Below are 24797 nucleotides of genomic sequence, written 5' to 3'. Positions count from 1 at the left end.
CCACCCACAGGCCTGGCGTTCGCTGCCGTGGCTGACTGTGTGAGATTTTTATCTTTTCTTAAAACCCCAGATGCTGGAGACGTGATTATCTGAGCGTCTCAACCTTCATATTATATATATTTAAAATAAGTAGTTGGCCTTCCTGGTTGCAGAGAAAGCTTGAAAATACAACCCCAAAAGGTTCAACAAGAGTAAGGCAAATAAAAAGAATCCAAAATCATTTTGTGATTTCTGACTGGTTTGGGTTGGCAATACTATACTTCTTTCCACTTCAACTGAAATGGTACTCCTGTAAATTCAATCCCTCCCAACCCCAATGAGACGATATTATTGAAGGGTCATATTTCAAAGGGACGTCTCAAATTGTGTCTGCACATCAAATTGTCCACATACACACATAGCTTGTATGCAAACACAGGTTTTATGTGAGCAGTTTTATAGGGTTTCTTGAAAATTTGGCCTCAAAGGTCTTCATTTTAACACTAAGAACTAGTGAATACAGCACGGAGGCTCCATCCTTAGTGGATGCTTCTGTGCCTTCATTGTGCAGTGGTCTCAGAACAGCCATAATTCTCAGTGCCTTAGAACTTGGCACAAGTTATAGACAGAGCTGGTTGAGTAATTCATTGGGAAAAAAGAGCCAGCGAATACAGCCCTATTGCCCACCACTCATTTGTGACTGTATTCTGATACCATTATTTGTAGGTATTTGTGGAATAGTTTGGAAGTACAATTTTTCAGCCTGTGGGCTGTTTGCAGTCTGTTCATGTTGACTATTCACTTCTCATTATTTGTGGAATGTGATTTTAATTCATTGAATGCAATTTTTAAATTCCTTTTATAAATTCAAACCTGAAAGGAAGACCAAACCCCAGTACTTCATTGGACATAAAACAAATGTTTATAGCACAGAAGGGATTAATTTTAAAGATCGTATTGGATGTGCATGATACAATTCCCAGAGGTCCATAGGTCTTACAAATACTCCCCAGAGTTTGCAACAATGTCATGAAGCAGACCCGTAGGAGCAATGTGAATGCGATCAACTCACTGCTTCATGTCCTGCATTTGACACTCCATGTTCTCCTGCTGACTTCTCAGAATCTGGACTTCGTAGAGCAACCTGCTGAGATCCTCCTGGCGCATCTTCGTTTCCTCACTTTTCACAATAGATACCTGAGAAGAGCACATGAGGCAGAATTTACTACCGCAAGACGTTATGCACAGGGATAAGAGCTTTGCAATGGTTTCTAAGCAGGAGTATCAGCTACAGCCTGGGCTATTAAGTGATGATATATTGGAACAGGAGACACAGTTTTAAGAATCTCGGGTGGCCCCAAAGGGTCATAGCTAGGGGCACTGTAAAGTAAACAGAGGCTGAAGAGCATGAAAAATTCTTTAATAGTGAGGTCTATTAGGCTAGGGACTAGCATCCTAGTAGCTGTGGTGAAAGACCCATCACTGGAGTTATTTAAAACTGAACTGGACAAAAATGGTACTTTAAGGATCAATCCAACACTAGCACTAAGGAGATGAACTAGATGGTCTACCCAGGCCTTCTACATCCCTAATGTCAGCGATTCTAGGAAGTGAGGTTAGCTAATGATGCAAGCTTTCTAGCAGCCTTCCATCATCCTGCCCATTCCTCTAATGACACCATTAGACCCCATGCACATCAGCACCCCAAGAGAAGAGGTGCAGCTCTCATTCAATTCCCACCTTCCTTTTGATGTGTTCCAAGAGGTGTTCGTGGCCTTGTAGGAAATAAAGATGCTGGAACTCAGTGTCATCACGTTCAGGCTTGACAAGGCCACCCTGCTCTATATTTACCACTTTCCTGAAGCCATCTAAACGTAAACAGAACTGGTGAGAACCATGTATAGCATATAGATTGGGAAGAACAAAGAAGCCCAATGTTTGAATTAGCCTTCCCCACATTACCCACTGATTTTCAAGTGTCGTTTCCTTTTCCCTGCTCCTAATTTCTGCCTGACTGTTGTCCTAGATATTGCAAATATGCTGCAAGGAGCGAATCCTTCACTGGTTAGCTCACATGGTCCTTAACACGCCAGTGGCAGAGATGGGCCAGAGATGCTAATTTGTCTAGCCAAATATGCCTCAAACCCCAAACTGGAGGCACCTGATGCTCAAATGGTAGTACAGTCTCTACAACCAATTGAACCCGGCACCTCTCTGCTGACTGGGGCTGCTAATCAGTGCCAGTTGTAATGATGGGGACCCTTGTTTGTTACCGACTTGCCCATTAGCACTCACTCCACATGGGCTACAGAAGAGATCTTGGATAGAAACAATTTTTTAACCGAGGCTGCATTTAAACTGCTGGCCTACAGCTGAAAGGGCCATTTCTAATCCTCATGTAAACATCCACAGCCCACCTTTACTTTGTAACGCTTTTGTGAAAAATAAAAATGTAACTAAGGCTGGAGTTCATCACCAGGCAGAGGATGAAGCACCTCTGACATTCTATGTAAGCCCTCAAAATGGGACATACGCAGTGCCGAGGTGTTGTGCTGGCCTCTGCACAGGGGTGAATTTTGCCCCCTAAATCCAGCACCTACTACTGGGATATTTTGTTACCCAAAAAACACTCTAACGACACAGATCACACGTTCTGTAGTTGCGTGAGGATTTTTGGGAATGGGTCATGTGAAGTGCTGTTGAAACTTCAACCGGTGCTTCAAAATATTAATATCTTTCCGATGTATTAAAAATAAAGAAAGCACGTGATAGCGTGCTAGCAGCTAGTCACTGTTTGAGGCTCTGTGGGTGTTGCAGCTGGAAGTTGCAATTGAAGGTAAGCGGGTGCAGTTTTATTTACACAGAACGTGCAAAGTCCCATGTCTCCGAATGCAGCAGGAATCAAATGGGAGGACACAGCTTCTTTTACTCACAGTACCAAGAGCACCCATTTCAGCCTGCACCCCAGACCTATAAACCTCTCTCCAGGCTTCTTCCAGGGTCAGCTTTCAGCTGGTCCTTTTGGATCTCTCTCTCTCTCGCTCTCTCTTTTGTGCCTGTTCTCAGTTTCTTTGTTTTCTGCCTTCCCTCACTTCCCCCTCCCTCTGCCATATACCCAGTGCTTAATTTGGGCCAGGGCTTTCCGGGGCTGAGCCCTGGCACCTTTACGCTTGGCAGTTCATAGCCCTGGCACCTCGGGGCTTGCTTAGTCACTTATGAAAGCAGGGCCGCCCAGAGGATTCAGGGGGCCTGGGGTCTTCCTGCCGCCGAATTGCCACCGAAGACTCGGCACTTTGGCAGTGGGTCCCGGGATGGAAGGACCCCCTGCCGTGGGTCTTCGGGGCACTTCAGCGGTGGGTCCTGGAGTGGAAGGACCCCTGCCGCCGAATTGCTAAGAAGACCCGCAGCAGAAAAAGCTCTGAGGGCCCGGGCCCCACGAGAGTTTTCTGGGGCCCCCACAGCGAGTGAAGGACCCCGCTCCAGGGCCCCCAAAAAACTCTCGTGGGGGCCCCTGCAGGGCCCGGGGCCTGGGGCAAATTGCCCCACTTGCCCCCGCCTCTGGGCGGCCCTGTATGAAAGTAAAAAAATTGCTTGAGCCCTGGCACCTAATTGCTTGAGCAATTTTCATTGCAAATTAAGCACTGCATATACCCTTCCCCAAAATGATATTCAGCAAAGCTCCTGGGCAGGTTCATGCACTCCTTTTGCCTTAGGTCAGCCTTATGCTTACAGATATGTAAGCTATAGGGTGAGTTCACACTAGAGAGTTTGAATCCCATGACAAGGTTTCACCCAGGTGATAACAATTGTTTACCTGCCATAGCGAAAAATACTCAATGAATCTTAAAATCTGTTTTTCTTTTCCTGCCCTGAACTGTTCTTCATAGTTTTGGCAAGCCTGGAAGTACCAAACTACTAGGAAGGGCTAGACCACTTCTCACAAAATCTCCACTCTGATTTTTTGACCAGAGAGATTTAGTAGGAGATTTTCAAAAGGTCAAAATCAGGTAGGTGCCATTGCCTTTCAGCAAAAGTTGAGCACGTAGCTGCCCTTTGTGCCTCTCAAAAATCTTTCCTTGGATGCTTGTGTTCACTGATCTAAAGCATACCTGGGTCTCTCGGATATTGGCCTAAACTATGAGGTAGGCCAGAATATGCTATATAACATAGGGGAAAATGCATTAAGTGACCAGCCAAGGGGCATATAAAAACTGGTTTTCTAACAAAAATGACCTCCTACTAATTACGGAGAACTGTTCTCAGTACAACCAAACCCTGGGCATGGGTGAAGATTGTGCTTTTAAGATTCTGTTGCAGGGCAAGAATATCAATAGGGTTTGTGAAAATTCTGATACAACATGATATATGCAGCAAATGACAAATTATGTGTCATCAGACTGACTGTAAGCCGAAAACTTTGGAATGGAAACTTTGTTTGTTTACAACGAAAGTAATCTGTGTGCTCGAATATGAATACAGCACAAGGAAATCTCACTCCTGTGTTCTGGTAACAAGCCTCTCTCAGGACCTATGAATTCATCAGAAGCTTTTAATCAATCTGCAGCCTTCTATAACAATTCTTTATCTATATTGCACAACCTTCTGTCTTGACAAGGGAAGGCCTTCGTTTAGACACATAATTCAGGCCACACACAGTTGGCACCATCTCATTTACATTATTGTACATTAGTTGCTGCAGAAATGCTAAATCTTAATATGAAGGCAAAATTATTTAAGAAAAAGAATTTAATCCGTATCATTTTTTTTTGTGTCCTTCACCTTGAGCCTCTGTGGAATGCTGAATCTCATATCTGGGTCTTGGCTCTTATACTTAAACTTATTTGTTATTCTTATGCTTATTTTATTCTCTTCTTTCCCAGAGGATGTCTCCATTATAGTGCACTCCGGTACTGGAGTTTTACTTACACATGTTCAGCTGCCGGACAAAGCTGGCCATGTTGTTGTGTTTGAAATACTTAGGCAGCACCTCCTTGGCAAACTGACCTTGATCGAAAACGTGGAAGCTGGTGCCATTCTGCAGAAAAGATAGGAAGAAAAGAAAAAGTTCACATGGTAGTTCTGGAATCCCCAAAGGCACGTGCGAGCCAGTGAAATGGGAGACGGACAGATGGAGTTAATTACTTAGAGCCATGACTGTCAAGGTGATCAGATACAATGAGGTTGAGATGCAATGGCGGGCGAGTATGGGGTAGCAGTGTGATCCAATGGGTAGGTTACTGAACTCAGGAAACCTGAGCTCTATTCTGGGCTCTGCCACTAGCCACTTCCCTGCTCCGTGCCTCAGTTTACCCAACTGCAAAATGGAGATAATGATATGGACTTCCTTTCTAGGGTACTTTGAGACGGACTGAGGAAAAGTTGTATATTATTATTGCATGGTAGTTAAACCTAGACAGATTGCTTCCATGGGACTTTGACTTTAAGGCTCCCTTTCTGCACAGATGTGAGTATGGCAAAGCCATGCATGCTGGGACGCAAAGTTGAGTGTATGTGCCAGCCAGCCAGAAGGTGGAGGAATTAACCAGGGTGCCATTTTGGACTTGATTCTGACTCACAGAGGAACTGGTTGCAAATCAGAAGGTTGAAGACAGCTTGGGTGAAAGTGATCATGAAATGATAAATGTCATGATTTTTAGGAAAGGAGCAGCAGGATAGGGACAATAGATTTCCAAAAGGCAGATTTAAACAAACTCAGAGAACTGGTAGGTAAGGTCCCATGGGAAAAAAAATCTAATGGAAAAAGGAGTTCAGGAGAGCAGGGAGTTTTTCAAAGAGACAATATTAAAAGTTTCAGAGTAGCAAGACTAACAAATTTATTTAAGCATGAGCTTCGTGAGCATCCGAAGAAGTGAGCTTTAGCTCAGCTCATGCTTAAATAAATTTGTTAATATTAAAAGTGTAACAGCAAACTATCCCATGCAAAGGAAAGATAGCAAGAATAGTAAGAGGCCAATATGGTTTCATCAGATTATTTAGGTAAATGGGATATATGCAAGTCAGCAGAGTCTGATGAAATTCATCCTAAGGCACTGAAGGGACTAGCTGAAGCGATCTCGGAACCGTTAGAGGTTTACCCTCAGGAACTTGGTGAGGTGTCAGAAGACTGGAGAAAGACAAACATACTGCCTATCTTTAAAAAGGAAAACAAAGAGAACTCAGGGAATTACAGACCAGTCAGCCTAACTTCAATACCTGGAAGGAAACTGGAGCAAATGATTAAACAATCAATTTGTAACGACCTAGAGGATAATAAAGACTGACCAGCATGGATTTGTCAAGAAAAAAAATCATGCAAAACCAACCTAATTTCCTTTTTTTTAACAGGGTTACTGGCCTAATGGATGCAGGGAAGCAGTAGACATGATATATATTGATTTCAGTAAGGCATTTGACACAGTCCCACATGACATTCTCATATGCAAACTAGGAAAATATGGTATAGATGAAATTACTATAAGGTGAGTGCACAACTGGTTGAAACACCATATTCAAAGTATAGTTATCAATGCTTTGCTACGAAAATAGGGAGACTTATGTAATTGGGTCCTACAAGGGTCTTTCTGGTAATATTCAATAATGACTTGGACAATGGAGTGGAGAGTATTCTTCTAAAATTTGTGGGGGAGGGGTTGCAAGCACTTTGGAAGACAGCATTTGAATTGAAAATGACCTTTACAAATCGGTCTGAAATCAACAAGATTAAAGACAAGTGCAAAGTACTACACTTCGGAAAGACAAATCAAATGCACAGCTACAAAACGGGGACTAACCGGCTGGGCAGCAGTAGCGACAGTAGAGAGCAACAAAAATGATAAAAGATTTAGAAAACCTGACCTGTGAGGAAAGGTTAAAAAACTGGGTATGTTTAGTCTTGAGAAGACGGGGGGCAGGGGGGATATTTGATAACAGTCTTTAATGTCTGTCATAAAGAGGATGGGGATCAATTGCTCACCATGTCCACTGAAGGTAGGACAAAAAGCAATGGGCTTAATCTGCAGCAAGGGAGATTTAGGTTAAATATTAAGAAAAACGTTCTAACTACCTGGCTAGTTAAGCTCTGGAATAGGCTTTGAAGGGAGGTTGCAGAATCCTCATCACTGGAGGTTTTTAAGAGCAGGTTGGGCAAACACCCGTCAGGGACGGTCTAGGTGTACTTGGTCCTGTCTCCGCGCAGGGGCTGGGCGAGGTGAGCTCCTGAGGTCCCGTCCAGCCCTACATTTCTATGACACTACATCTAACCCTAGATCTCCATGCCCCCATGCTCTTTGTTTAGATTATGCTTCGAGACAACTGTTGATAAGTCACAAATAGTATCCATGCAATGAAGACAGGGGAAGCTAAAACACGGGGAGTGGACTGGGATTCTCTGCTGTGAAAGCAATACGCACACAGTCCTTCGTGCTGATGTGGCTGCAGTTTTCCACTGCTGTGTTCAGTGTTGCCATTCATGGTATCACCTGGGCTTCCTTGTCACAGCCAAACCTATTTTCTACAAAATTAACAACCACCATGATTGGGTCTTTTGATTGTTTCATAACAACAATATGCAGAAACCATGTGGACACAGTTGGGTCCAAAATAACGTTTTTACTGACATGCAAGGCCTCTAGGGTGACCAGACAGCAAATGTGAAAAATCAAGACAAAGGGTGGGGGGTAATAGGAGCCTATATAAGAAAAAGACCCCAAAATCGGGACCGTCCCTATAAAATCGGGACATCTGGTCACCCTAAAGGCCTCTGCACATACAGTGCTGGCTGGACTGGTTTTTGGCACCTTCTAAAACACAGAACAAGTAAATGCCACTAGAGGGCTCACAAATGATTTGAAGAGATGCTGCCTTATTTTCTTATATGCTCCGTATTGTCAGTCAAGGATGGGATACTGCCAGATCCTACTGCCCTAGTCATTTTCCTTATGATTTCTTTGCTGCGGTGGCAGATCTCGGTGTCTGAATGGGGCTTCTCGACCCAGCCGCTTCCATTTGCTATTGCAGTTAAGTCATAATTACGGCTGATTCAAGACTGCCAAGAAAATGCATGTTCAGAAACATGCAAACAAATTCTGACTGGCGGCTCGGCTCAGCCATGTTTGATCCCCTTATTATTCTCGATTTGCAAATATTTATATAGATGGTTTTTTGTTCAGACAAATATTTGGGAAATGGCTTCCCTTTATTAAAATATAATAGTATTCAAGTATGGACAAGTGTATTCGCTAGGCATCATTACTTATTCCCCCTGCTATCCAGTGAGGGACCAGAAGCAATATCATGTGACTTCAGTGAGACATCAGGCACCATGAATGAGGAGTCAAAATGAACAATTTGCTAATAATCCATAGGCTGAAAATGATTCATAGCAACTTCTCTGTTGATACTTACTAATAGGTTAGCAGAAGCCAGAATTCGCTAACATACGCAAAGGTGAAAATTGCAATTTCACTCATTCACATGCTTAATAAAACACACCCCATTTAAAATCCTCTTGATGCTCTTACAGGCTGTAATCATTGACGTGATTGCAATATCACGGATTCAGCACTCTGATGTCACCGTACAATAGGTGGGCTAGAAAGAGGCAGGGGGAAGATCAAAAATAATAATGCACCATATGCAAGCGGGTCTGGAAAATTACAAAAAAAAAGTGTCAAGAAAAAGGGACTATTTCTAGATTAAAAATGTCTCCCCATTATGAAAGCTCTTCTTTAAAGTGAATTATGTATAAACCCCATGATAAAATGAAGTAAGGAAATGAGCCTATAACACAGGATTCATGTGGTGGTTAATGAACAAAATGTAACTTTCTGTTTAGAGATAGAAATGCAACTTACATCCCATCCCATGCATTTGGAATGAAAACTGTGCTGAACAATGCTCCCGTGGCTAAAAACACGACAAAGAGGCTGACATCAAAATATTTTTTTGTAAAGTATGCTTTAATTATAGTTCCTTTTGTGGAAAGTGAGTTTATAAACAACATACTGGATAATTCTCTGCTGAAAAATAAATCATGTCTATTTGAAACAACTGTTAACAAAGTCAAGTGCACAATATGATTTCAAAATGCTAGAGTCAAACGACATTAGTCCTTTAATTGCACTTAGCATTTAAAAGCCCCAAATGATAAACAGTAAGAAACATCACAAAAATAAAACAAACAAACCTATTAAAAATAAAAATAACCAAACTGCCAATAGATATGCATGTCACCGTGTCCACATACATACTAGTTCAAGTGCTTAGTAAAAGCGACTAGTGATTTGAGGGCCCAACCTGAGACCCTTTAAAGGAGCTTGATTTTCAGAGGGTTGGCACTTATTTTCAGAAAATCAGGCCCATTTAAGATGTCAAGCTGGACACACACAAAAAAAAAAACAAAAAAACCCAAGAAACCCCCCTCCCCAACCGCCACCACCAAAATCATTAGTCACTTGGAAAACCTTGGCCTCTCTAACACAAACAAGCATAATATTCAGTGTCCATAAAAGTCTCTCTAAAGAACATTCACTCTTTTCCAGCTAACGCTGGCAAGGTACTTTGAAAATGTAAAGTGCTAGATAAAGCTACAGAATATCATCTTTTAGATGCTTTGGACTTGTTTTTGTCCTGCTGTCCCATGCAGTTTAAGCGACCTCCGGTATTAGCTTTACTTACAGTGCTCCAGCAAATTAGATGGTTTGTTTCAGGATCTTCCACCAGCGTCCACAGTTTAGTCAGGAATGCTGGCACATTACTGGAGTATCCATCCATTGCCAGGGAACTGGGTGAATCTTGCATCATTTTTCAATGTTTTAGTTACACTAACTCCATCTCTTTCAATATGCCTGTCTTGCCGTGCGTGTGGGTCAGAGGAAGACTGAACCATTTAGTTTCATCCAGGTCCAGCTGAGAGTAGACCCCCACTCAGTCACATCAGCAGTGCTGTTCACACTCTTAAAAACTCAGCACAATGCAACGGCATCACCAGCCCCAGAGAACAATGCACAGAATTAAAATGCACTGCAGCCGATCGCACAATGCTGTGAATAAACATGCAGCGTCATGCAAAGAGAACACACGCTGTACACCTTAGGCTGGGAGGTTAACAAATCACTGGAATGAATTAAGAAAACACCTGGCTGGCACGTTTGCAGGATGGCAGGAAGCACAGACGATTGATTGTGAAGGTACTGAGTTTAAACATTAGTTAGGAGCTCCCTGTTTTGAACACTGGCAGCCCCAGATGGGCAAAATCAAGGCTGGTTTTAAGCGTGCCAAACCTTAGTCAGGCTGGGCAAAACCAAAGCCGAGTCCCACGTTATCTGAATCCCAGAGTTCAGTGAACTTTGGATAAACAGCTCTGGATTGGGTGAAAATAGATGATGAAAATAGATAGGCCCCGGGTGCCACAATCTGCTTTATTATTATTCCAGGTGTTTCACCCACTGCTAGTTATGAGCAGCTGGATTCATTTGCCCCAGACTCTGAAGCCCTTATTCATGTTGGTGAGCACTTACTCACGCGAGTACTCTCGTTGGCTTCCATGGGACATGACTTGTTGCTCACTCGCACCACAATCTCGCCCTTTATTGGTTGTGTTAACACAGTCCACTACATGCTGTTTCCTGGGCACTGGATGACAATGTAATCAGAGCCCAGGATCATTTCAAACCAAATCAAGCTTTAAAAATCTCTCTCCAATATACACCAGGGATCTCTGACCCATTCGACTGATGAACACACACACATCATCTCACATAGAAGTGGGACTGTGGGATATTTTGTTGAAGTGAGAAGTAACTCTCACTCCTGAAAGGGTGAAAGCTCCCTTGTGAAAAGACTGAGGAGAACGTGAGTGTCATTAGCATTCGTGCTTTTCCAAAGTGATGCCAGGGATGACAAAGGCACAGTTAGCTCGGAAATGGTTTTCTTTGAGGTCTTCGCATGAGATACTCAAACCATCATCTGGAAATTGCATTTTGCTGCAAGGAAAAGAATGCTCAGCCAGGAAGATTAATAGGGCATATGCGTTACTATTTTAAGGGTTGTTTCCCTGCCTTTATTTTACACTAGAAATTCAGGCCCTATCTAGGATGGAAGGTTTGCTGACTGGAGAACTAGTGAAGTGCTGGCACAAGAGCCAAGACAAGGAACATTGGGAATGGGCTGTTAGTCACACTCTTTAAAACGCTTTGGTTTTTGTACATTTTTGCTAGCACCTATTTAACTCAAATGACTAATTAACATTCTGGATAAATAAAGTCTTTGTTAATGTTTCAACAGCCTCACCCCTTCATTTAAGGTGTTCTATGGCACCTAATACTATGAGGCCCCAACCTGGTTGTCCTGTGGATGTTATCACAATGTAAGTGGTAAATAAATAAATCATCATCACCACCCCCGAGGTCCTCCAGAAATACCCAGAAAGAGCAAACATGACATTCCTGATGTTTCTAAGCTAATTAAAAAGCCGGGGAGGGTGGGGGGGAAACCCATAAATATCATGCTTTCTTTATATGTAATAAACAAACAAACAAAGCACTAGCCCCTTTCTTTTAAAACGCTTTGCAGATTGTCTTTAAGTCTAAATGCTCCATTTCTACCGCAAAGCAAGAGAAATTGTGCTTTCTACAGCAGTCGGGCTGGGGTTGGAGAGAGAACGTTCCTGTGTGTGTCTGAATGTGAGTGTGTAAGTAGTACGGAAGCAACAGAAAGAATCTGCGATAGCCCGAACCGATACCCCAGGTTCACCCGTCCTGCTCGGAAACACGTCTGTAATGTGGCAGAATCTGTGGCTCCAGAATAGGCCTTATCAGCCATCAGCAGACCCACAGATAATTTGAAAGGGACAATCCGTGAAAAGACAATCATCCTCGACTGTGAGGGATTCCTGATGATGATGATGTAGTATGGGATGTGGTTTTTGAGGCATTACCCTAAAATCTCTGAAACTCCATTCACTTGGAATCTTTGTATCCGCATATTATTTTTTTTTTCAAACTGGCTTCAGTCGAAACAGGTACGTCACTGAACTACTGTCGGTTTCCAGGGGTGACGTTCTTTGGTAATCTTGAGAGTGTATCGTTTCAGACTGGGGCAGTGTACGAGGAAGGTATCTACCACTTCCTGACTAACCACACAGTAACAGTGAATCTCTGTTAGATTGACACACTTCCTCGCCAGGTCTATGAGCGAGGCATTCAAATCGTCCGAGGGGGTCGTGTGGAGCACCAGCCTGGTTAAGGTCCTGCTGTAACTGCTGGTGACAAACCTCACCTGGTGCACCATGTACGTAAAAGTATTCAGTTGTAAAGTACCCACAGGCATATTGGGCTTTAGGATGCGTGGTATCTTCCAGGCAGGGACTGTGTGATCAAACTCCAGGTCTACACAGAGTTGAGGATGCTTCTGGATCACGGCAGCCCAAAGCTCTTCAGAGATGACTGGAATATATTTGTCCAAGCGCTCACAAAAAATATCTAAGCGTGTGAAAGCCCCTCTCTCTGGCTTGATCAGTTCCGCAAACACATCGTTAGACAGGCTGGCATAGTAGACTCCCAAGGTAGACAACTTAGGACACACATTCAGAACCTCTCGGATGGTTTCTGGCTTCACGTTGCAAACCAGAGTGCGGTTGTTGATGAACAAGCTGCGCAGGTTTGGGCTGCTGCTGGCCAGGAGTCCCACAAGCCCGTCATCCAGGGTGAACGGCATTCTCCGGAAATCAATATGCTGAAGGTCTATTTGGTTCTCTCTCTGGCATATCTTTCGTATGCTCTGCAGGATGTCCTGGCCAGAGTAGAAATAAGGGTTCTCCCCTTTGCACATGATGCACAGCTTCTGCAGCTTGTGGTTCTGCCCGGCCAACATGTCTAGAATGTGGGTGACGTTCTTCCGATTTATCTCCTTGGACTGATCAAACACAATCCTCAGGTGTTTGATCTGGCTCAGGAACTGGTGTAAACTCTGCAGCATGCCCTCCTCGTTCTCCGAATCACAGCTGGAAGAGCATTATGAACACAATTAGCTGTTTTGCTGGAGCTGCAACAAGTGAACACAATGTCTATAGTTTGGCTCACTGTCCTTTATTATTAACTTATTTATTATCTATCTCCTCCACTGCCTTAGAGATCTGTTCTCACTTGGTTTAGAGGATCAGGCACCAGGCTGGGAGTCAGGGGACCTGGGGTTTACTCCCAAGCCAGCCACTGACTTGCTGTGTGATGCTGGACAAGTGACTTCCATGCTCTTTGCCTCTGTTTCTCCTCTCAACCCTTATCTGTCTGTTCTATTTAGATTATACCATCTTCAGGACGGACTCTCTCTATGTGTTTATACCGTGTATGGCACAACAGAGCCCCATCTCTGGTTGGTCCACTAGGTCCTATTGTAATACAAATAATAGATACCAACAATACAATTAGTTACGGGGCTCGATTACTATGTACAGACCGAGGTGAGTTCCAGTCCCATGGAGCTTACATTCAAACTCTCTTTTCACTCCGTCTCATACACTAGAGCTCGGATCACCAGCTTCAACAGCACCATGACAATCATTCCAGTGACCTTGGCTGAAGCTTTCCCTTTGCACCTGAATGTGGCCTAGTGTTACAGAGCACAGGAGTGGAATTCAGGGGCTATTCCCAGCTCTGCCTGCTGTCCCGGGGCAAGTCTCTTCCCCTTTCTGGGCTTCTGTTTCCCACTCTTTAAAATGGGGGTAACGACGCTGGCCGCCTTTGTAAATCCGTGGACGAAAAGTGCTATATCAAAGCTAGGTGAGGATTATGATGATGGTATCTCCTTGACACTTTTCAAAGCACATTTAATGCCACGACTTATCCCTTTCCTTGACTTATGATTCTTAATGTGTTCTTTAAAAAACAACAATGGTTTAACCCTATTTTCTCTACCACATACACAGCCGCTACTTGTAGGAGATACTGTTACTTACATAGTTGCATAGATTAGAAAGCCCAAAGGGACCACTGTGACCATCTAGCCCAGTGGTTCTCAACCTTTCCAGACTACTGTACCCCTTTCGGGAGTCTGCTTTGTCTTGCGTACCCCCAAGTTTCACCTCACTTCAAAACTACTTACTTACAAAGTCAGACATAAAAATACAAGTGTCACAACCACACTGTTACTGAAAAACTGCTGACTCGCTCACTTTTACCATATAATTATAAACTAAATCAATTGGAATATAAGTATTGTACTTGTATTTCAACGTGTGGTATATAGAACAGTATAAACAAGCACGGGTGCTGGAACAATTTGTATAGTGGGGGTGCTGAGAGCCATTAAACCAAACTGTAAACCCCGTATACAATGGAAACCACTTCAAGCGAGGGAGTGCGGCAGCAACCCCAATACCACTAGTTCCACCACCTCTGTAAACAGGGCTAGCTCAGTGGTTTGAGCATTGGCCTGCTAAACCCAGGGTTGTGAGCTCAATCCTTGAGGGGGCCACTTAGGGATCTGGGGCAAAAATCAATACTGGGTCCTGCTAGTGAAGGCAGGGGGATGGACTTGATGACCTTTCGGGGTCCCTTCCAGCTCTATGAGATCGGTATATCTCCATATATTTAAACAAGTCATTGTCCATATGAAATTTTAGTTTGTACTGACTTCGCTAATGCTTTCTATGTAGCCTTCTGTAAAACTAGGCAAATATCTAGATGAGTTGATGCACTCCCTGGAAGACCTCTGCATACCCTTGGTTGAGAACCACTGATCTAGACTGACCTGTATAACACAGGCCATAGGACTTCTCTGTATTAATTCCTAATTAAACTAGAGCAGATCTTTTCGAAAAACATCCAATCTTGATTTTAAAATTGCTAGTGTTGTTCCAATGGTTTATAAGTATTCACATCTATAGGCTGTAATCAGCAATGCGGTTTTTGAATGAAGAACAGTGCTTTAAGATAAATAAGTTGTACTGCAAGATTTATATGAGATGCTGTATGCTTGACTGCACAGACACCTATAAACAGTAGAAACTACCTCCTCTCACCTGATCTCTGTGAAATGCCACACGGAGCTCGTGGAAACAGCTGCGGCCCAATGTTTGCACACTTGGAAGGCTGTGTATCTATCTCGGAGAGACAGGTAGTAAAATATATGGACAAGGATTTCTTCCGGGATGTAGTTCCAAAATTCTGATCTTGGAGCAGGCATCTTTCTGACCCAACAAGCGGCAGCACCGAGAACCACCTTCCAGACTGCAAATAATTCCCTAGACTACCTGGTGCAGAAAAAGGAAACACATTAACCCAACCCTAGTTTGATATAATGCTATTACAGCGGGTCAGAATTTTTTCTTACATTTTGAAAATTTCACCATAATTTTGACATGTGTAAAACAAACATTGAGGTGGCAAAGTTTGCAGACAATACAAAATTACTCAAGACAGTTAAGTCCAACGCAGACTGCAAAGAGTTACAAAGAGAGCTCACAAAACTGGGTGACTGGGAAACAAAATGACGGATGAAATTCAGTGTTGGTAAATGGAAAGTACATTGGAAAACATAATCACAACTATACATATAAAATGATGGATTCTAAATTAGCCGCTACCGCTCAAGAAAGAAATCTTGGGAGACATTGTGGATAGTTCTCTGAAAACTTCCACTCAATTTGCAGCAGCTGTCAAAAAAATCTAACAATGTTAAGACCCATTAGGAAAGGGATAGATAATAAGGCAGCAAATATCATAATGCCACTATATAAATCCATGGTACGCCCATACCTGGAACACTGCTTGCAGTTCTGGTCACCCCACCTCAAAAATATATATTGGAATTGGAAAAGGTACAGAGAAGGGCAACAAAAATTATTAGGGGGATGGAACGGCTTCCATCTGAGGAGAGGTTAAAAAGGCTGGGGCTGTTCATCTTGGAAAAGAGATGACTAAAGGGGCACATGAGAGGTCTATAAAATCAGGAATGGCGTGGAGAAATAGTGTTATGTACCTCTTTGTGTAACAGAAGACCCAGGGGTCACCCAATTAATAAGCAGGTTTAAAACAAACCAAAGGAAGTACTTCTTCACACAACGCACAGCCTGGGGATGCTGTAAAGACCAAAAGTATATCTGGGTTCCAAAAACAATTAGATGAGTTCATGGAGGATAGGCCCATCAATGGCTATTAGCCAAGACAGTCAGGAATGCAAACCCATGATCTGGTAAAGCCTCTGACTTCCAGAAGCTGGGACTGGATGGCAGGGGAGGGATCATTCGATAAATTGCCCTGTTCTGTTCATTCCCTATGAAGCATCTGGCAGTGGCCACCATTGGAAGGCAGAGTATTGGGCTAGATACCATTGAGGTCTGATCTTATGTTCTTAAACACAGAAAAGGAAGTTTAGACAAACTTTGGCCAATTTCCTTCCCCACCCACTCCATTTTTTGACCAAACATAGAAGCTGGTTGAAATTTTTTGTGAATTCCAAATTTCAAAATTCTAGAAAAAAAAGTGAAACATTTAAAAAAAAAAGTGATTCTTTTCCTCATTACCAGCTCTAAACACGATTAACTTTATATAATGCATTATTTAAAAACAACAATTTTCTACACTGATATTCAAACAGATGGAGGGATTTAGCTCAAACTGCAGGGAGGGGGGAAGAAACCCTCATTTTGGGGACAAAGGCCAAGCATGAAAAATGTAACCCAAAAGTTGAATTATTCAGTGTATGGCAAAACAAGGCGTTATAATGAAAACTAATTTGTGATTTTGACCACAGCAGTTATGGGACGTATACTGAAATGTAAAGCACAAAACCACATGTACATCTCTGCAATATTATTTCTCAGTGCTCCTTGGAGTATGCTCTGTATCCAGCTACTGTACTACTACACAAATAAAATAAACTTACCAGGAGTAAGTTTTTATTTGACACTTTTCAACTTTCTTAACAACAAAGTGGTGGACTTTAAAATGAAAGGCTAAAGTCTTTAAAATCTGCAGGTTATTTCCCTTTCAGATTACAGCAGCAGAATTGCCAATTCTCATGATTTTATTGTGAGTCTTGTGCTATTTGGTTCTTTTCTTGGTGCTCCAGCTCCTGGAGTCATGTTATTTTGTGAGATATTCAGCTTTCATGTGAACAAAAAGGGAAATTTCTAATCTTAAAAATTCAAAAATCAGAAGCCAGAGAAAGATCTCTTTCTCTCTCTCTCTATATATATATACACATTTTTAAAAAAAACTTGTAATGTTAAGCCACTCATGATTGTTTTATGCTTGAGGGTGACAATACTGCAGCAGCCATGCTCTCTTGTCAGATATCCCACCTGCTTATGCCCTGCCTCTCACCCCATTACTGACTGCCCAGCAATGCGCTCCTGCTTCCTGCCTGGGAGATGCCTTCTTGCTTCCCCTGTTTCCTGCATATGTCTTCTTCATTATCTCCGACAGCTCACCCTCAGCAATCCTACTTTTAGCTCAGATGTAATAAACTCTCTCATTATTCCAGCACTTGCCTAAGTACTAAACTACTCATCATCACTCCTCCCCTATACACAACTGTTGTGATTTTATCATGAGCGGTGGTTTTCTTAAAGCCCCAGTTCCTGGAGTCATGTGAAAATCTCAGCTTTCATTCACAACATTTCCCCTCCTCCCCACCAGGATTGCCCAGAAAAGCTTGAAAGCCTGATCTAGGTGCCTCCTAGAGGCTCAGAAACCAGAAAGCAAAGAAAAACCCCACGTATATTCCTTTTCTATAATCTCATTATCTTGGGACTGGCAATACTGGCTCCTCGTTACTTTCCTGCAGAGTCTAAGGAGTTAATGGCCTGTTCTCGGGAAGGCTCAGCCGGGTGGATGCGCCACTCGCCCTCCCCCAGGCTTTGCTCCCCGCACATGGCCCCGAGAGGCGCCCAGGTCTGGGCTGTGCGGCGGTCCCAGCTGCCCCGCACCCGAGGGCGGCAGTGGGGGTAGGAGGAGCCGATCAGAGGGGCGGGTCGCCCCGGCCCAGCCGGCCCCGGGAAGCCGGCGCTGCGGGGCTGCCTTAGCGAAACACGGAGCAGCTTTTCCCGCCTGACGGGCTCTCCGGGCCGGGCCGGGCCTGGCCTGGCCTGGCCCCCCCCGCATTTGTTCCACACCGGGGAGCGGGTCGCTGCAGCTTCCCGCGGGGGCATGGAGCAGCTAAGGGACACCCGGCTTTAGTGCCTCCCTCCCCGGGGAAGGGGCACCGCCTACCCGGCCAAGCGCAGCTGTTCTCCCCCCGGCCTCGGTCACAGCTGCTCCAGGGCCCCGGCGGATCCGCCTGGCCGCCCCCGCCGGCCGGCTCCCTGGCAGAGGGCGGAGCGGAGGGCGGGCTCCTGGCGTGGGGAGGAAATGGCCCTGCCCGCCCACCAGCGCACCGCCGCCCGGGGAGTCACCCGCCGGCTCCCCGGGAGGTCCCTGGCTGGGCCACCTCACTGGCGAAGGAAAGAGTTGCCAGGACCAGAACCGGACCCCGCTCAGCTTTTCTGTGACTCAGAGACTATCGGGGTTGGAAGGGACCTCAGGAGGTATCTAGTCCCACCCCCTGCTCAAAAAGAGCAGAGCTCTGGGGCTTTTCACCCACAGAAACTGATCCAACAAAAGATATTACCTCACCCAGCTGGTGTCGCTCATCATCTGGAACATACTGACTTCATCGCTGTGTGCCTCAGTTCCCCCCTCTGAAAAACAGTCATTCCCTAAACCAGCCAGCTGAAGCTCTGCTATCTGAGCCTCCTTTTTCAAGGAGCTGCCTGGTCCTCTTAACCCCTGACTATCTGAAGTCACACGACAGACATTGCACAAGCAGTTTTTAGAACTGGGGTACTGCTGTATTGCTGCCTTCACAGGGCTGCCATATAAGAATAGGTTTCAGAGTGGTAGCCGCATTAGTCTGTATCAGCAAAAAGAACAAGGAGTCCTTGTGGCACCTTAGAGACTAACAAATTTATTTGGGCATAAGCTTTTGTGGGCTAACGCCTACTTCATCAGATAATCTCAAAGTGCTTAACAGACGCTATCAGACAGAAGGTACTCGAAAAAGACAAATCATAATTGTAGTTCTGAAAAGGAAGTGGCAAGCTCTGGATCAACTAATTAAAGACTCAAAGGGCTAGTCTACACGGTGGGGGTATCGATCTAAGATACGCAACTTCAGCTACGTGAATAGCTTAGCTGAAGTCGAAGTATCTTAGATCAATTTACCTCGGGTCCTCACAGCGCGGGATCGACATCCGCGGCTCCCCATGTCGATTCCGCTATCGTCGCTTGCTCCGGTGGAGTTCCGGAGTCGACGGGAGCGCTTTTGGGGGTCGATATATCGCATCTAGATGAGACGCGATATATCGATCCCCGAAAAATCGATTGCTACCCGCCAATACGGCGGGTAGTCTGGACGTACCTAAACATTAACTAGTGTCTTCTTTCTTTTTTTTTTTCCTTGTCTTTTCACACAGAATTTTACCTGCTCAGCAGAACTCTCTGGAGAGAAAGTTGATGTTTAACATTTGTCACCAATACTCCTGTTGAAAATTCACCTTGAGTTATCAGGTGGAAATAATAGGCTAGTCGAGTAGTCTGCACTTATTCATGAACCCAGCTGTCTTCGTTTCTTATGCATAAAGCACAGAACTCCTGGGTTCTCTATCCAGCTGTGACACTCGCTGCTTGACCATTGTTAAATCATTAGACCCATATTTTCAGAAGTGCCCAATAAGTTTGGGTGTCCAGCTTCAATGCCTAGGGACCTGATCTTCAGAAATGCTAAGCACCCACAATTCTTCCCAATAGGCGTGTAGGATGCTCAGCATTTGAAAAATCAGATCCAAGATCTCTAAAATTGGGGCATCCAAACCTGAGGCACCCACAAAAGGTGGCCACTTTTGAAAGTGGGGGCCCTACCAAGGCTGTGCCGTAGTGCCCCCACAGGGCCGGCTCCAGGCACCAGTGTAGGAAGCAGGTGCTTGGGGTGGCCAATTCAAAGGGGCGGCACGTCCGGGTCCCTCATTCCCTCTCTTTCTCTTTGAGCTGCCGCCGAACTGCCAAAGAGGAAGCGAGGGAGGACCCGCTGCCGAACTGCCACCGAAGAAGCGGTGCGATTTAGCTGCCGCCGAAGTGCCGCTGCTCGTCTTTTTGTTTTGAGGCAGCAGAAAAGCTGGAGCCGGCCCTGTGCCCCCATCTGTGAAACAGGGATAATAATACTTACCCACCCCTCATACGAAGCTCAGGCCCCAATCCTGAAACTGGATCTGCATTTGGCATTCCTCAGTGCCCATATGTAACTTCCAGGATCAGGGCTTTACATTGTAAAGTGCTTTGAGCAACTCGGATGGCAGCTGCTGTAGAACTGCACGATTCTACTATTCAGTGTCTCCAAATGATCTTTTTGTGCCAAGAGGGAATGTACTTCCTGGGGTGGGGTTACTCTATGGAAGGCGAGTCTCAAGAAATCCAATCAAGGAGTACAGGTATACTAGGAATCCCCTCACCTTGTATTAGCACAATGTCCTACACAACAGGCTTAATCCTTTCAAAAACCAGGTCATTTTTGTGCTTAGTCTTAATCTCCAAACCAAGGCTGCTGCTGCTGCTGCCAGGCTAACCTACCCTATGGACAGAAAGTTCTGAGACAAGAATTCGCACCATCTTTCTATGATCTGAGGCTAATTAATGTAGTTGCCGCCTATCCTTCAAGTACAGTTAGGTTTTAAAAAGATAGACGTGGGACGAAAAGATCAGACCGGACTGCTACATCATATCAGACAGCAGCCGAGGAGCCATCTATGAGCCAGAGAAGATGGGAGTGTACCTGGGCTCACTTTTACAAGGTTCCCTCTTGGGCTTAATTGGGGTAGATTAAGAGGAGGGCGTAGTTCACCTGTGGGGTGTTTGGACTCTGCTTGCAGGAGCTCAGGAAGTTTTCCCTTGCAGAATTTTTGTCTGGCAGGCTGTTTCCAACAGGCTCCTTTTCCTTAGCAGAGAAATCTGTTAGTTCTTCTGTTGTTTATTTGAAGGTATGTTTCATCAGGGGGAGGGATCGCTCAGTGGTTTGAGCAGTGGCCTGCTAAACCTAGGGATGTGAGTTCAATCCTTGAGGGGGCCATTTGGGGATTGGTCCTGCTTTGAGCAGGGGGTTGGACTAGATATCTCTTGAGGTCCCTTCCAACCCTAATATTCTATGAGTAGGTGTGCTTTGTGACAGATTGTATGAAAGAACTTCACTGCAGCACAGGCTGGTTGCAATCTTGGCACTAATGAGCTCAAAATAAGGTTGCTCTGATCCTGCAATGAGCTCTGTGTTTGTACAGCTTTGTTCCAAGATCAGGACCTTATTTCCCTGCCAGTCAATAGCTATTATGAGTAGGGTACTCCAGGCTTGGAAGCCAAAAGATTCCTCCACATTCTATGTGAATTCTCTGCATTTTACTTTGCAATCGTGCATTTTAAGAGATCTCCTCCTCCTCTATTTCTGCCCACTTCATCTTAAGCAATGCCGACGTTCGTCTCTTCCCAAGAAGTTTAACAAATACCTAAAGTAGAGCTGGTCAAAAATTCTCCATCAAAACTGTTTTTACTGATGGAAAATAGGGATTTTGATTAAAGTAGATTTTTGGTGAAATTGATTTTTTTCTCAAGAACATGAACAAAAACTTTTCAATTTTTTGACTGAACTATTTCAAGGTTTATAAAAGATTTTGCCAAAAAGGCAAGATTTTCAGTGGAACCTGCCCCCCATTTTCTGACCAGCTCTACTTACAAGCAAACATGACTTCTAAAGTTCAACCATTCAACCATCACTTCAGCGATATGAATACATGCTGTGAGGCCCCCTGAATGTTGTATGTTCCAGTGCGACTCAGATCAGTGTAGCAACAGTACCAAGTGTCTCCTACAATGGTAATTTGAAAAACATGCTTATGATCAACATACGGTTAAACCCTTTTCCTAGGCACTTAGCCTCAAGACAGCTAGTAAGTAATTTGCACACTGCTTTTAAAATAAATGCTGCACATTTCTATAGGAGAAATATGAACATATTAATATATCATGCACCTAGGAAAGCACTCTAGTTAGGAAGAGGTTAGATCGTAGCACCCTAATCACTGAACAATCACACTTTAAATTGAAGCATAGATGTACCCTAAGTGATTAATCCAACACCGCCTGGGAGGTCTGTGGCAGAACAAGGAACACTGGAGACCCAACTTTGGTTCCTTGCTTTGCCACAAACCTCCTATGTGATGGTAAGTGAATCTAGGGTGACCAGATGTCCTGATTTTATAGGGACAGTCCTGATTTTTGGGTCTTTTTCTTATATAGGCTCCTATTACCGCCCCCCTCAATCCCCCTCCAGATTTTTCACATTTGCTGTCTGGTCACCCTAAGTGAATGGCTTGGGTTTCAGGTGTGATTATAGCAGGTACTCCCATTAGCTTTAATCCAGCTAATGAGGGGGAAATAGCAGAGAAGATATGGCAGCATGGGGTTCAGCGCAGGCTACCTGCCTGATTACAAGACTGGGGTTCCTGGCCTGTGTCAGGATCTGTGCTGCCATGTCTTCACTGCTATTACCGGTATTACCTACACTCGCTCGATTAAAGTACACCTCCCTGTGCTACAGTTACATCTTAACCTGCATCCTCGGGGTATGCCCAGACGGCAGTCTCTGGGCATATCGGAGCTACGTGGCACAGCTGAGCTTTAATCTAGCTAGCTCAGGCCCCAGACTTGGCAGCGGGGGTGGTCCCGTGAGTATTACATAGGGATCCGAGTGAGTTTGAACAGCCTGCGCTGAAGCTCGCGCTGCCACAGCTTCACCAGTTCGGGACCTGAGCTAGCGAGACTAAAGCGAGCTCTGGTACGTCGCAGTCGCACCCTGTGACAGCAGCCTGGATGGACACGCACGTCTCAGTTCCCCATCTGTACAATGGGGATAATAGTACTTCCCAGCCACACAGGGTGCTGTGAGGTGCTCACTAAGGGGGGCAAGGGATAAATACCTGAAATAAAAGTCATAGTCAACAGGCATGAGCTTTTCTCCTTGTCAGTTACATGGACACATTTAAACAGCTGCTAGCTTATCCGGCCTTTATCCTTCAAAAGGAGCCCAAGCAGCGCATTCTTACCAGCTCCTCAGGCTTTGCACTACGGGGCTTTCCCGTCACTAGGGCTGGTTCAAAATGTTCCCTGTTCCTTTGCTCCCCTCCACTGGCAACTGGTTTTATACGTGGATTGCTGAGTCTCACAGCTCTTTTCCTGGGGCTGTCTCTCTGGGTTGTCTCTCTTTCACTACGCTCCCGGTCTGCACAGATCTGCCAAGCCGCCCTCTTCTTTCAGAAAGAAAAGATGAGCTCCCTGACCGCCACCAGATTAATTTCTCTGACTTCCTGGGTTAAGGGAAGTCTGTCTTCATCTCCGTTAGCAGATGTTTCGCAGATACTGAATCCCTGCTAGACATCTTGATGTCTTGGGCAGTCATTGTTTATATGATATCTAGGGCAAGGAAAAGTATTCAAACAGAACTTCCTGCTTCAGTCACTATGCGATCAGTATCTTGCCTGCCAAGTTCCCTGATATCTTTTCAGTCTGTACAAACAGTCTTATTCCTACAGGGGCGAGTTCTCTGCAAAAGCCAACCTGCTGGCCAGAAACTGTTGCCCTTATCACACAAGTAGCCGAAGGCTGGACTAGTCGGGGGGCCTGGTCTTGCAAGGTACTGAGCTCCCTCTGCCCCCGTTCAAGCCACCAGGCAACAGGAGCTGAAGGCACTTTGCAAGAGGCGCTCCATGCCTTATCGGATTTGGAGCCTAGTAAGGCAACAAGAATTTAGCCCAACCTTAGCAAACTATTCTCTTGTATCCTGTCATCGCCTTGGGCTGGAGTTCTCATAAAGACCCAGATTTAAGGTCAGAAGGGATTGTCATGATCAGCTACTCTGACCTCCTGCACATTGCAGGCCACAGAACCTCGCCCAGTCCCTCCTGTCATAGACCCCTAACCTCTTTCGTTATAAATCAAGTGCTGCCAACTGGTGATTTTATCCTGTCTCTTGAGGTATTTGGTGCTGCTCTGAAAGCAAAGACCCAGCTGCTGAGGTTATATGAGGACATTAGAATATCAGCTTTCACGCTAAAAGACGAGGAAGCTACTAGTCCTTGTGATCTTAGGGAAAAGCCCAACAACCAGCAAGCAAATAACCCAACATGTATTTTTTTAAAAAAACCTCATGATTTTTAAGCCACTCCTGATTTTTTAGGGTCTGACTCTCAATTTTTGAATCATGGTGTTGGCACTACAGCAACACCACAGCCTTACCTTCGAATGAAGAGGCCAACAAAGCTCCTCTATCATGACATTGAGAACAATCCATCAGGTGTTCAACACCCATCTTCTGCTGCCTGGTTCCTTAGTTCTCCAGAGAGAGAGAGAGAGAGAGAGAGAGAGAGAGAGAGAGAGAGAGAGTGTGTGTGTGTGTGTGTGTGTGTGTGTGTGTGTGTGTGTGTGTGTGTGTGTGTGTGTGTGTGTGTGTGTGTGTGTGTGTGTGTGTGTGTGTGTGTGTGTGTGTGTGTGTGTGTGTTGGGGGAGAAGACAGAGGGGACTACTTAAAACAATTGTATGCAGAGAGAGAGATTACAGGATTCTCTTCTGAATCCCAAGTGCACTCCTATTCCACGGTGACCGGACTCCCAGGGGAGCCAACTGAGGTTACTCAATTAGGGTGAAGTGCAAAGAATGGGGCAGACAATCCACAAAACAGCTTCTATAATACCTCACTGGTTACCCAGAAGCCAACAACACAGTTCCCTTAAAGTAACCCAGCCTCAG

The 24797-nt window shown here is 44.7% G+C and overlaps 1 protein-coding gene across 15 annotated transcripts in view; it reads right to left on the bottom strand.

The window, feature by feature from the left end:
* Nucleotides 1-24797, bottom strand: part of LOC120384425 (F-box/LRR-repeat protein 8-like) — a 76233-nt gene that overhangs the window by 24064 nt on the left and 27372 nt on the right. For 4 of the 15 annotated variants that reach the window (XM_039503101.1, XM_039503105.1, XM_039503104.1 and 1 more), the window contains exons 1-6: nucleotides 18189-18285; nucleotides 14996-15226; nucleotides 12256-12979; nucleotides 4906-5014; nucleotides 1720-1847; nucleotides 1052-1176 (exon numbers count right to left, since the gene is read on the bottom strand). In XM_039503101.1, coding sequence (XP_039359035.1) covers nucleotides 1052-1176; nucleotides 1720-1847; nucleotides 4906-5014; nucleotides 12256-12979; nucleotides 14996-15159 — 1250 coding nt within the window. In that variant the 5' untranslated portion in view covers nucleotides 15160-15226; nucleotides 18189-18285. Of the gene's footprint in view, nucleotides 1-1051; nucleotides 1177-1719; nucleotides 1848-4905; nucleotides 5015-9370; nucleotides 13021-14995; nucleotides 15227-15954; nucleotides 16023-18188; nucleotides 18322-24797 lie in introns of those variants that run through there. The other 11 variants (XM_039503106.1, XM_039503102.1, XM_039503103.1 and 8 more) reach the window with 11 other exon arrangements.

This window comes from Mauremys reevesii, linkage group 16 (genome assembly GCF_016161935.1).
Source record: "Mauremys reevesii isolate NIE-2019 linkage group 16, ASM1616193v1, whole genome shotgun sequence".
NCBI lineage: Eukaryota > Metazoa > Chordata > Testudines > Geoemydidae > Mauremys > Mauremys reevesii.
The sequence above is the reverse complement of the archived record's forward strand: the minus strand, read 5'-3'. Positions and strand labels throughout refer to the sequence as shown.